The 13,429-nt window shown below is 45.7% G+C and overlaps 1 protein-coding gene across 1 annotated transcript; it reads right to left on the minus strand.

Moving 5' to 3' along the window:
- Positions 1–479: 479 nt before the first annotated feature.
- Positions 480–12,490, minus strand: ubald1a (UBA-like domain containing 1a). The gene is made up of 3 exons (XM_042082478.1): positions 12,200–12,490; positions 11,442–11,504; positions 480–2,607 (listed from the first exon to the last, which is right to left on the minus strand). Exons 1-3 carry the CDS (start codon positions 12,305–12,307, stop codon positions 2,251–2,253), a joined length of 528 nt encoding a protein of 175 aa, XP_041938412.1. The 5' UTR covers positions 12,308–12,490; the 3' UTR covers positions 480–2,250.
- Between the last annotated feature and the right edge of the window lie 939 nt (positions 12,491–13,429).

The raw sequence follows: 13,429 nt of genomic DNA on the forward strand, positions 1-13,429 counted from the left end.
CTGGGGGGGTGGCTTCTCTGAAAGGTAAACGGCTAAGTGCCAATCTGTCAGAAGTCTGATGCGGTTGTTGACGTGCATATACACACACACACACACACACACATCAATACAGGACCAGTGCTCATGAGACGGGATCTGTTCTGAGACTAGGATTGTCACCCAAAGTACAAATGGCTAACTGAATAATCCTGATGCCAGGTCATTGGGCTGTTGGAAATATCCCAACAGCAAAAAGGTCTGAGGCAATTGGTTCACAGCAGCACAGATATCAGACAGGTCTTTTTTATATCAATTGAGCATTACGTCATCTCAACACAAATCCCATGGCAACAGCGGTTCTCGGTAGTGGCAAGAGAAAAAACTAGGACAGGTCAGTAAGCACACATCTCTCTATATGAGAATTATGAAATGGCAGTTCATGATTGCGTGATATCAGACGGGCACAGCTGTGTCAGTAAGGACAAGTGAATAGACATCACTTAGAACATACAATATTTATTTAGGAACACAAACAATGATAACTTAATTATCAGGTAGTCCACAAATATTGTGGGAATGGCATCAAAACAGTCATACAGGGGGAACACATACATGAAAAAAGGTTTAGAAATCGGTGATCAGAGACATCTTGATTAGAAAACTGTGCAAAATGGAAAGTAAACCACAAAAGAAAAGAATTATGTGAAGTCAATTTTTTTTATGATGGGTTATTGATAGTGTATCACTCGTGTAAATGATTTGTAGCACTCATCCTTAGAGAAAAGGTTGACCAACAATAAAAACGTTTTTTTCTGCTTTTGTCCTTTTTAAATAAACAGACCCTAGAAAAGGGATGAGTCCGCCCCTGAACTTGAGTGTTAATGGGTGTTATTTTCTCCCACTCTCAACACTGAAGGGTGAGAGATGTTTTTCCAAACAAAAAATGTTTTAGACAGGAATTTAGAAGGAAAAAAAAAATACAGGTCATGTAGAATTCCCCAAAAAAGCAACAAACTACAAAAGATGGTAGGTATGCATTTGCGTACATCATGCAAAGTGGCAATTCTGCTTACAAACATTTCTTATTATAGTAGTCAGGTTTTGTGTATAGCTTTGTTTTTTTAAAAAAGAAACTTTTAGCGGCCTTAGTTGCTTTTTTTTTCTTCAAAACAGTCCTAACACCCGTCTTACTAGCCAAACAGCTTGAGTCCAAATCTTAATGAAAACCTTAAAAACAAAACACTAAAAAGAATGGACTTTCTCCACAAAATACCCAAAACTTTAAAATCTATCCAGGGCTGGGGGTATCTGCAGTCCCAACTCTGTGTGTCTTTGCCCGACATGAAAGCCAGAGATATTACTATGAAGATGTCTGAATAAAAGATATCTAATTTAAAAAATGTCCTTGGTTACGAACAATTGTGATTCCCTGATTGGTTGAAGAAAGTCAGGTGACCAGCGAGGTAAACAGAGTCCAGAATCCCATCATCCAATGGGACAAGAGGAAAAAAAATGTCCTGGTTTCTTCTACTACCCTAGTTATATATTGTGTCTGTAGTGAGTGTGTGTATGTTTGTGTGGTTGTTGCACACTGTCCACATGTATGTCTGTGAAAAAAACAGTAAATAAATTTTTAAAAAAGACTAAAATGACGGAATCCAATTCTTCATGCAACGCAAACTGTTGACAGGTCTCGCGCACAGATAAGACACCAGATGACAGAAGAAAGAAAGGAAACAGGTGCTGTCTTAAAATTGTCCATCTTTCAGAGAGTATCAGAAATCCTTGGGCATGACAGGTTTAGTTCCATATATATATTTATATATATATATATATATATATATATTCTTTAAAACTATGCTTTCTTTAAAATGAACAAAAAACTAAGAACATTTTTTTCACTTGCTTTCTTATTCGGTAATATGATGTGCGTTTTTTTTTCTTGTTTATTTATTTATTATTATTATTATTATCGTTATTATTATTGTTTCAATAACCTTGCATTGTTTTTCTCTCCCCTTCTTTAAATTGTCTGTGTGGCTTGGTATTTTGTTTTGTCTTGGTTGTGTAGCTCCTCCTCCTTTCTCTGCCCACGGCCAATGAGAAAGCAGAGTGCCCCCCCTGAAACCCCGCCTCTTCCTGTTTCCCCTTCCCACCCCACCCCTCCCAGGGCTATGCAGGAGTAAAAAGAAAGGTGGGGTGGGGGGCAGTTGGTTGTTTTCTTTGGGGAGCGGCGGGGGGGGGGCATCCTTAAAACGCAGTCCTGTCCCCTCATCTCTCGGCCTCCATGGCGACGCTGGCCTTCTGTTCGGCAGCTGCTTGCTGGTTGACGGCCGACGGCCAGCCATGGGGTTGGTGCTGCGCTGCGTGCGGGTGCTGCTGGGCCAGCTGCGCGTGGGCCTGCGTCGGCCCGCCCTGAGTCCATAGGCCCTGCTGGCCGGGCACAGGTGGGGTCATCCCCCAGCCCATGGGGGGCGGCGGCGGAGGGGACGTGGCCATGGAGCCCATGGAGCCCATGCCGGGGCTGCCGCTGCTGGTGAAGCTCTCCGAGGCCTTGAGGCGGGAGAACATGGTGAGCGCGTCTGGGAAGTTGGGTGGCGTGGCGGGCGTGTTGGCCGGTGTGCACATCTACAGAGAGAGAGAGGGGCAGAGATAGGGTCAGTTAATGTGTGTTTGTGTTGTGTGTATCTGAGAGCCATTAACACTGTCCACTAATGGAGAAACAGGCAAACATGGAACATCTTGCACCTCTGTTCATAAAGCCTTACAGTGAACTTCCAATGAAGCAACACCAATGTTCTGAAGTAAGTCATTGCACAATTGCTTCAAATGTTTCGGTCTGGCACGCAACAACAGTGGGCAAAATGTGCCGTGCAACAGTTCGAAGGCAATCCTTCCGGCGGCCCAGCTGTCATTGCGCAGTGCAAGATTGAGCCGTGCCAGGCGGGATTTCTCCCGATTCCCTCAGCATTCCCTGCCAGCATTCCCAGCACTCCTCTCCCCTCAACTTGCCTTCCTCAGGGGCTTGAGATAGCTCTGCGGTCTGTGTGGACTCTGCCCTCTGCCTCGTCTCCTCACACACACACTCACACACACACACACACACACGCATATATGGACACCCACTCCATTCCCTGGTAGAGTCCCACAGGCCCATGACCTTGGTTGACCCCTTCATTGTCCTGGAGCCCTGTGCCCAACCCCCCCTCCCCACCCTGCCCGACAAATACACATACACACACACACCATGGCCAATAAATCCCTCCTCAGCCAAGGGACTTACACAATGGGGGCACCCCCCCCCCCCCCTCACCACCACCACCACCACCATCCATCCCACAATGCACCGGGCTCGTCGCACCAGAGCCAAAATCAACTTCAGCCTGTGGATCGTTGCGCGGCCCCTGGTGTGGATGTTATCTGTACCCGCTAGACATAAACAAAACTTTGGCAGGGAACAGGGGGAGAGAGAGAGAGAAAAAAAAAACACAAAACAAAACAAACAGTAATCTCCCAATAGCGCTTTGTTCCGAGGCGAGTCTCTGAGAGGGGTTTCAACAGCGCGCTAGTAAAAATAGAGCCTCGTCACATGCTGCTGTGGCTGAGTGTGTGCAACTCACAGTGGGAGTGTGGAGCAAGGTATGACTGGAGAGATGCCTGTCATAGCTGAGGGATATGGGGGGGGGGGGGGGGGGGGGCACCGTCCATCCAAGCATGCACACAACTTCCCTGCCCCTCGCTTTGACCCTGAGCAGGTATGTTGGATTGTCTTACTGCTGTAGACGAACATTTGCTGAGCTCACTTAGACTGTTCCCACTCATGCGGTTCTGTCTCTTTCAGGTCCCTTCCTGGCTCTTTCTGCTCACTCTTTCTCTCTCTCTGTCACTCTCTCTCTCTCTGTCACCTTCATTCTGGGTGCTGCACAATGTAGCCCTATCCCAGAGGATATCGACCGTCACTGTAAGTGAATCCTTAGAGTAGCGAGAGAGAGAGAGAGAGGAGGGAGAGAGAGAAAGAAAGTGATTGAAGAAGGAAGAGAGAGAGAGAGAGAGAGAGAGCTGCCCATGTGCCACTGTGAATGGTCAGGAGTTTGGGACTAGCGCTGAACCCGCTGACCCTGTCTGAGCCCTGGCCGTGACAATGTGTCTGTGTGTATGTGTGTGTGGTGGAGCTGGGAGTGGAGAGAGAGCGCTGGCCATTCATGCGCTCCCATTAAGCCCCCAAAGCGTGAAGGGCGATAGGAGGGTGGCCATGCGGGCACATTTTCTATGTGTGTGTGAGTGTGAGTGTGTGTGTGTGTGTGTGTGTTTATGTATCAGCATGTCTCTGTGTGTGTATGAGAGACAGAGCCAGTGTTGTGCATGTTTGTAGCAGAACGTGTGCTAAACATTTGTGTACACGAGATTGCATCTTTGAAAGAGACAAGACACAGGTGTGTAACACATACTCAGTGTGTGAGTGTGTGCATTTGGCATGCTGTGTGTACCAGAGATCCAGGTGTCTATGTTTATAAATACAAGCTACAAACAGAGTGTGAGTGTTTGTGTGTGTGTGTGTGTGTGTGTGTGTGTGTGTGTGTGTGTGTGTGTGTGTGTGTGTGTGTGTGTGTGTGTGTGTGTGTGTGTGTGTGTGTGCACATAAAGGCGTAGTGAGTTCATTTTTAATGCAGTGTTTTGTTGCTGCAATTTCTAAACTCTCTCCAAAGCAGCAAACTCTGCAGGGGTCTGTACACAACAGGGGTGTGTGTGTCTGTGTGTGTGTGTGTGTGTGTGTGTATGTGTGGTATGGAGACATTGCCAGAGAGAAACAGAGCATCATTTTTCACCCTGGATTTCAGTTGGCCAACATTACCATGCGGCTCTCTAAACACCAAGGGGAATATTTACATTCTTTGTCAACTGTGGCAGAAACAAAGTGGAACCACTGAATTAAGTAACTAACCAACTCGCGTCCGCACACTGCAAACCTGCAGCTGGGTTGCTATGGAAATATTTTTGTAGCGAGGATGGATCTGGTACCGCCGGAGAGAGAGGCAACATGAAACGAGGTCAGGGAAGGCTTAGTCCGACAGAAACCTTCTGCACGGACCACGCACTGTTTAGTAAATCATATTTTGGAGACAGGAGATTTGGGGAGGGGGGTGAGCTTTTGTTTGCTAAGTCCTCTTCCAAGACGTAGAAGCGTTTCTTCTTCTTCTTCTTTGCTTTGAAGTAAGTCATCTTTGTGGGGACGTGGATGTCACTGGTGGTGGCAGCAGCAGTGGTGGCTGCTGCCGCCGGTTTGCGATCGTGCCGTACTGCCGTATGTTCGGTGTGCTTGGCTGTGCCGCCGCGCGTGTGGTGAGCCATGCGCTTTGTGTGGTTGCTGTGTTCCAACACAAAGACAAATTGGAGGCTGTTTCCTGTGCGAGCAGTGCGGCCAGGCCGCTCGCTATTCATTCTTACACAAACAGTTGGCCGTGGGCTGGCTTTGCATGGAATTTATACACAAAATGAGATGTGGCTGCGGAGCAAAGTGAAGTAAGGGTTTTTTTGGGAGAAAATGGAGTCATTCTCCAAACACACACACACACACACACACACACACACACACACACACACACACACCACGACACAGTCAGACATAGATCAGATGCACGCTGCACACGCACAGAAAGAGATCTAGTAATCTGGCGCAATTCTCCCCCCCCCCCCCCTTCCAACCACTGGAGCCGTTTTCCGGCATATTCCGGGTGTAATGTTTGAACGACCTTTCAAGTCCCAACTTGAAGGGCAATTAGAATTCCGAGAAGATCATAAGGAATTACACATCCCTGTCCGGCCCTCCACAAAGCTTCCACTGAGCAGCTGACGACTGTTTGACTCAGGAGGGGAAAAAGGGGGGGGGGCGGGTACAGGACCACTCCCTGGTGGATTTATGGCTTTTTGCGAATGCACTCCAAAACTGCACTTCTTCCCTGCCCTCCTGGAATGTGTGTGCCAAAGAATGGTTGAGAATTGTTGTTTTTGAAATTCAAATTCCATTCATTCAGAGAGCCAGTGACAGAGACTGAAAGAGTGAGTGAATGAGACAGAGAGGGAGAAGAGAGAGAAAGAAAGAAGGTTGTTCTCCAAGGCCTCTAAATGAAGGACTAAAGGACTAGCAGAGCTGTCGTATTGTTCTGCTCTCTTGTTCACTTTCGCTCACTCGCTTTCTTGGCGAACGTGTCCGAGCCACTCGCTTGCTGGTTCGTTCGCCCCGAGGCCAGGATGTGGGAGAGAGCGCCTGCATGCCACAGAGGGTCTGTAGTTAATATAATGATCAGGTTGGTAATGGAATCATTTATGGGGCTTCTGCGGCGGTCACGGCGGTGGGGGCTTGTGATGCGCCCAGAGACGCGTCAGACATCAGACGCAGCCCTCCTCCAGCTCCCGTCGGTCTCCGCGGGCAGATTGATGGACGGAGGGAAAGCGTGGGAGAGAGAGAGAAGGACGGAGAGAAAGAATGAGAAATGGGGAGAAAAGGACAGAGAGAAAGAAAGGGGGGAAAGAAGCAGAGAGAGAAGGAGAGAGAAAGAGGTAGAGAGCCAGAGCGAGGACTAGAAGAATAAGGAGCAAAAGGCAGTTATAACTGCCAGGCATTTATCAAACACACACTCGGTTTTGATCAAAAATGACATGCCAGTAATTACATGGTGCTGTTATCACTGCCAAGAACAAGGCAATGTCCCTCTGTGTGTTGTTGTGTGTGTGTGTATAATTCTTGCCTGCATGTGTATTCTTTTGAGGGTGCCTTCATGATTGTATTGCGTGTGTGTGTGTGTGTGTGTGTGTGTGTGTGTGTGTTTAGAGGGTAAACGATCAGTCACCGCCTGGCTTGATTATTAACCCGACTGTGGTCAGCGTTCAGGGGAAAACAAAGGGCTTGCTCGCTCTCGGAACACTGCACCCATTTTCGCCACAAAAGGGTTAAACTAACACTCGCTGAGTCAATAATCATTTCTCTGCACACAGAGAGATAGAGAGATAGAGAGAGATTGCGCGATAGCTCATTAGCTAGAGAGGCGCTAACTGGTAACGGCTGCACTGTCCCTTGACAAGATTTCCCTGTGGCTGCAGGACTTGGGCCAGTAGGCTGGGGCTGTAGGGGCCCAGGGGCTGTGTAGGGGAAGAGAGGGGGGCCATCCATGTGACCTGCATGTTCAGCTAAATGTGACTAGATTTACACACCCAGAACATCTTTGCAGCATCCATGAGACACGTCTATTAGCTTAGCAATACTAGCTAGGAAAGAGGGACAAAACAAGTCTTTTAGATCCAGTGTGTGTGTGATCCAGCAGTGTGTGTGTGTGTGTGTGTGTGTGTGTGTGTGTGTGTGTGTACCAGGGAACTACAGGGTAAGACCACTGCTCGTTAACACATCTGCTCTTCACACTCTCTGATATCCACTCCTACCGCCAAAGCACCCAATGTTCCGGGAAACTATGCAACCAGAAACACACACACACAAACACACACACACACACACACACACACATACTCATAAAGCAACACAGAGGCCCAGCAACTTTAGATGTGGCTCACCCTTTGGCACTGTTTTACTCAGAACGCATGGCATGAGCACATGTTCAACCTCAGAGCTCTGCCTACACACACACACACACATAGAAAGTAAAACTCCAGTGGAAAAAACCCCTGTCCATGTACAAGGCTATGATCTCCAATAAATGTTTCTCCAAGAAAAGATTAAAACATAACTCAATATAACTGTGTGCTGTGTGCATATGTCCTCTCCGTATAACTTATCTCATTTGAAAGTGTAGAACCGTTACCGTCATTATCTTATTGCTCTTTAATCCACAATTATCAGTTGATATGCTTTCACAATGACCGAGTTACCAGTCACACACACAACAGAGCACACAGCCACAACACACACATGAATTAATTCAATAACAGCAATCACCACGGGAGAGACTCAGGATGTTATTGTGTCTCTGACAGTAAATTCTCCACAACAGAGGTGATAAAAATACATCCAAACGGAGCAAATCTGAGGGATGTGCCGTGGCGGTGTAACTGAGCCTTCAAAACAATGCCAGGTTCTGACCTTGTGTGTCAGCATGCTCGGTGACCCTATCCGGACAAGACGTTTAAAGTTACCAGAAGCCTCTACCCATCCCCCTGTCCCCCAAAACACTTAGTCACCCCTGCCAGGAAAGGGGACCTTTCAACTTCTCTAACTTTATTCTTTTATGGGCCTTCAATCCGCTTTTAACGACTTAAAACCAGGAGCCGACTGTGAATGTAACCACTGTTCCATTTCCTTCAGTGGAATAATAAAGCAAAACAAAGCCAGTTGGCCTTTGTGGTGGACTTTGCGGGTTTGTTTACGGGTAAAGCTAAGGAGGCTGATGGATCTGGCCGTGTTGCCTTTGGCTCTGGGGAGTTAGCCTATGTGCTACATGCTAGCCTCGGACATGAGCGGTATGCAAGGGCTGACAGGACGAGGGGATAGGGCCCTTCAGAACAGCTGTCCATCCCTGGTGTTAGCTTGCAAAACTCTGTGGGGATATGGAAGTGTGTGTGTGTGTGTGTGTGTAGGTCTGGGGAGCGGGTTGACTTTTCAACCCCCCCCCCCCTCCTATTCCAGCACAAGAAGCCATCTATGCAGCCGTGCGCAGGCAACCTTTCAAGTCCGTCTTTCCCAAAGAGCGAGTGCCGGGTCGGAGGCCACTGTTTGCACTGTGGGATGCGGACACTAAAGGGGGCCTCTGGAGAGAGAGACGGAGGAGCGTACGAGCGAAAAAACACACGCGCTCACACACGCACACACCTTCCCATCCCAAACACGGTCGTCTCTTGGGCCTCGCTCAAGGACTGTGTGCCTCCCCTTGTTTGGCCTGAAAGGGCCCATTCTGGACGCGGCGCGGGCCACACTTCCTGTCCGAGCCGAGCCCACAGCAGCGTCTGTGTTTGAGTGGGCGGCCGCTCCGCTCCGCTCCCCGGCTGGCCTGGTGCACCTAAGGCTGAGGACGGAACCCTGACTGGACACACTGAAGCTGCACTTCAGCTAAACGCTACATACTAAATGCTAACTGCCATCCAAAACTGTGCTTTTGGACATCTAAGCCCAGTGCATTATGTAGGTGATATCATACAAGAACAGGATGAAATGAAACAAATTGTAAGCTAGTCCTTCAGTGAGTGCAGCTCAGCAGGGTGAAAGGAAGCGAGTGCTATTATACTAACAAATAGCCTGTGCAACAGTTAATTTATTTTCTGCTGAGGCACACTCTTTCTATGTATACTTGTTTGAAAAAGAAAAATGGCTTAATCCAAATCCCTGCCTGTTCAACAACATTATGCAAGCTTAAGTAGAAACATTACTGTGTGTGAGGGAAAAAATGTTAATTTTGTGTTAATGCAGTGTTGCATCACCATTGTAATACATTTGCTAACATCTGTGTGAATCAGACACCAAAACATTATGACTATATCAAACGGACATAAAAAGATCAGTCCAATACTGATGCCAGAGCAAATTGCCTGGTGCCATGCCCTGCTTCAGTTCCTCTTACTAACAGCTAACATCAGTCAGTGTACAAATCTAATTCTGAACAACAAACACTACACCCTTCCAAGTCCAAGCAGTTCCAGGGCAAAGGCACCTCTCCCAAACTACAAATAATATTTTGAGGAGCCAGAGCTCCAAATTAGCTCAGGGAGCCCTCGTGGCCACGGCTCTGTCAATCAGAATAAGTGTGTCAGTGCGTGGAAATTCTAGAGCAAAGTGGATTAGGTCTCCATGGCCCGGGCAACACTGATAAGCTGGAGGGGGGTTGGCCACCATGCTGGAAAGGAGAAGGCCTCCGCACTGTGTACAATTAACTGAATAGATGTACATCAGACAATACGGCGCAGGCTGTTCTGTATTCACGGTTGAACTCGGATGCATAGAGGCCAACACATTTCAGAGGATTCATTCTCCCTTGGTTGGCATGGCCGGTGGGCTGCTGCCATAATAGCAGAGAGTCTCTGAGTTGGTATCCATATAGCATACTTATAAAAATTGCAAAAGTTCTCATTCCCCTCACACGTCAGGCTTTTACATATCCCTGAGCTCTGCTGAGTTAAGCTCTGAAAAGGGTTAAATTATTCATTGAGGCCTCAGCAAATAATCCATAAATGCTGACATATTTGGGGGGAAGGCCTTTTTTGTAGGCTTCGCTGTGCTTTAAATATACGTTTCACACATGGAGAAGAACACCCATGTGTTCACTGCACGCAGCCACGGAGCCAATGGACTGGCAGCATTATCCGCGTTATGCCTTTAGTTTCCCCAGGGGGCCTTGTGACGTGCTGAAGCACTGCACAATTGTCACTGAATGATGCTACACTGTCTATAGTGAACCAAAACAAAGATCCTTGATGCATGGAAACTATTCTTTTGAAAATAATTTCCAGGCTATATTATATGGCCACGATTTCCGTATGACCAAACAAAACACTGCTGTAATGTTTGGGAACGTAGTGGTGTTGCACAATAACAGACACCCAAATAATGCTCATACTGAACCAATCATATCTCTCCAGCGAAAAATGTACAGTGACATCATCTGAGGTGTAGCCTGCAAAACTCAGAGCAATACGCCGTTCAGAATCCTACCCTCGAAAGATATATTTCTGTTCACTGTATGCCATTTTTAAGTGGAAAGATAATTCCAGTAATGGCCCGAAATCATATGTAATTAACACGAAATAAGCGTATGAACATGTACCTACGCAATGGCCTATGGTGAAAACGGATTTAAATGAATTTATAATTGAAATGGTGTACACTGACTGCAGTCATTAGCCATACTCTACTGGGATATCATACAAACGTGTAGGCTTAACCATTATTTGGCTTTGTATTGTGTTTTAGGAACTCACTTTCAATAAGGCATCTAACCTAGTAATTCGTTAAAACACAACATTTTTACAGCTCACTAAAATCAAGTACAAATTCCTCCATGAAATATTCATGTCACATTTTCATCTGAACTTGTTACACGACATTGTTCTGCGCACCATGTTTCCAAGTTTTTCTAAGGACATTGGCCGCTTAATGGCAGCAGCACAAAACAAGACACATGTAGCCAATTTTTGTACCATGCAGAGTAGCCTAAATTACAGACACGGTTTCACAAGGAAAGCACCTCTGGAAAATGCACGTCGCTTTACAGTTACCCCATAAGAAAACACTGAACGTGGCCGCCCGTGTTTATTTCTGGAAGCCCAGTGTGTCTCCGCAACATGGCCGACATATACATTGTTATTGTTAGATGATCAGAATTATTTGCACTTCACCAGCCAGCCAGTGCGGTGGAAACAATTAAATTAATTATGGAGATTATGTATCAAATGAAAAACAATCTTATCATATTGACTTTGCAAGAATGCAGGCATGAGGATATGCTGTAAATCTTTGATATACTCACCATTTGATGGTGGTGGTGGCCGTATGGAATACTAGTCTCTTGAAAAAAGGCACTGAGCGCCGTCTAAAATAAAGAAACATATTATGTGCATGTTTGTGAGAATTCGCTTAACACAAAGAGTATCAAATGTTTATGGTTAATAGTGCATGCATGCCACACGGTGTCATGAATTTATAGACAATGCTACATTAACCAGCAATGTTTACATTGTGTTTAACCAAATAAATAGCATTTTAGAAACCAAACAATTCATCCAAATGATAGATTTTGCTAGAAGACAGATTGACAAACAAAACTATCAAGGGACGATTTTTGCTGTTAGCTGCATGGTTTGAGAATTCCACGCAAACCTGCGGTCATCTTCATTGCATAATAGCATTTGCTAACCCTGCTAGCTTGTGCTGTGTGTCATGAGGAAGGATTATAGTATTTAATCTAGAGTAAATTCTAATTGGATATTCGTCCCGTCAAGCTTTTGCTCGGTTCAAACTATCCATTTGAACTTTCTGGCTGTATTTGTGGTAAAGTGACAAACCGTAACAAATATTGACTGTACGCTTCATCTAAATTAATATTCTTCTAAAAATAACCATCTTAAAATAATTTGTTACGATTTATCACTGGTGGGTAGACTTCCCCTAAAACGTAATGCATCACATTTCCAGGCTGCAAATAACATGGCAGTCAAAGCCAGGCAAGTAGTACAATAGGCTTCACAGTCAGACATAAACATAACTGCTGAGCCTGAAATCCCTTACCTCGAATTGCCAATGTGCCGCTTGCAATAGTTGTTTCGCCTGATCGGCTGCGCATCCAGCTGTCAGGACGAACTGGTTTATCATAACTTGATGTTTAAGTTCATCCATATTCGCCGGAGCTTATTTCCGAGCCGTGGGCTGTAGTGTTGGGTTCGTGATTCAGTTTTTGAGGCTTTATTTCTCTCGTTCCTCTTTCAGTCGTCCACCATTACAGCCGGCTGAGCAAACACAAATATTTACCTACTGTAGGAACGGTAGAGTAGGGGAGCCTCTAGATTGACATCACACGGCAGCCAATGGGAGGGTTGGAGACATCGTGGGACTTGTATGCTGCAAATAGTTGCTGTGTGAGTCGTGCTGAAAATGACAACATTTCATAATTGGTATTTTACGCATGGCAAAAAATATGACTGTGTGACGTATTATTGTAAGCATTATATTTTTTCAGATAAGGTGTGGTAATGCAACGCCATACAATTAAATAAAAGCGGGGTTAGCTACGTTAGTGCTATGGGTTTGGACTACAACTCCCATCGCTACTCGCTTTGTTTGTAAGGCTGTAGAAGGCAACAATTTATGAATGACAGCCGCTCCCGTCCAATTCCCATCAACGCTGTGCCACTATCATGCCAAATATGGTAAACAAATGTTATAACACCAATTAAATTGCAGAAAGCTACCATAGAGAGCAGCATGCAGCCCGTAGACACTCTTGGGAATATTTAAAAGCCAGGCCCTTCAACTCTGCGCAGCCTCGTCAAATCTCCATTTGCATTACGCATTAAACCATTAAACCTATTCTGCAAAGCTAACTGAGTTTCATCGGTGCCTACATGACTAACGTCATTCAGTCTAAATTAAGACAGCCATGCTGACCACCTCAAACATGACGACCCTTAGCATGGGCATAAACTTAATTGAATTATATTATATTGAATGCCATTTCCTCCTATCTCCTCTTGTATTATCTGGGCAGTAGCCGATTCTCAAATGCAACAGTAAAAAATCATTCATTTGACATGTTGGCATTAATACTAACAAGAAAAACCTTCATCTAACATTTTATTTACAAAAAAAAAAAACATTATTGACTAATATGGAAGTTATCTATAATCAGTTGTCATGAAGGATTCATAACTTTCTTTGTTGTTATGTGCTGTCAGCCTTGATAGGGCCATAGGCTAGTAGGTTTCCCGTTTGTCAAAACTGGCTATAGCTTTTATAGTTAAA

This window comes from Alosa sapidissima, chromosome 24, assembly GCF_018492685.1.
Source record: "Alosa sapidissima isolate fAloSap1 chromosome 24, fAloSap1.pri, whole genome shotgun sequence".
Taxonomy (NCBI): Eukaryota; Metazoa; Chordata; class Actinopteri; order Clupeiformes; family Clupeidae; genus Alosa; species Alosa sapidissima.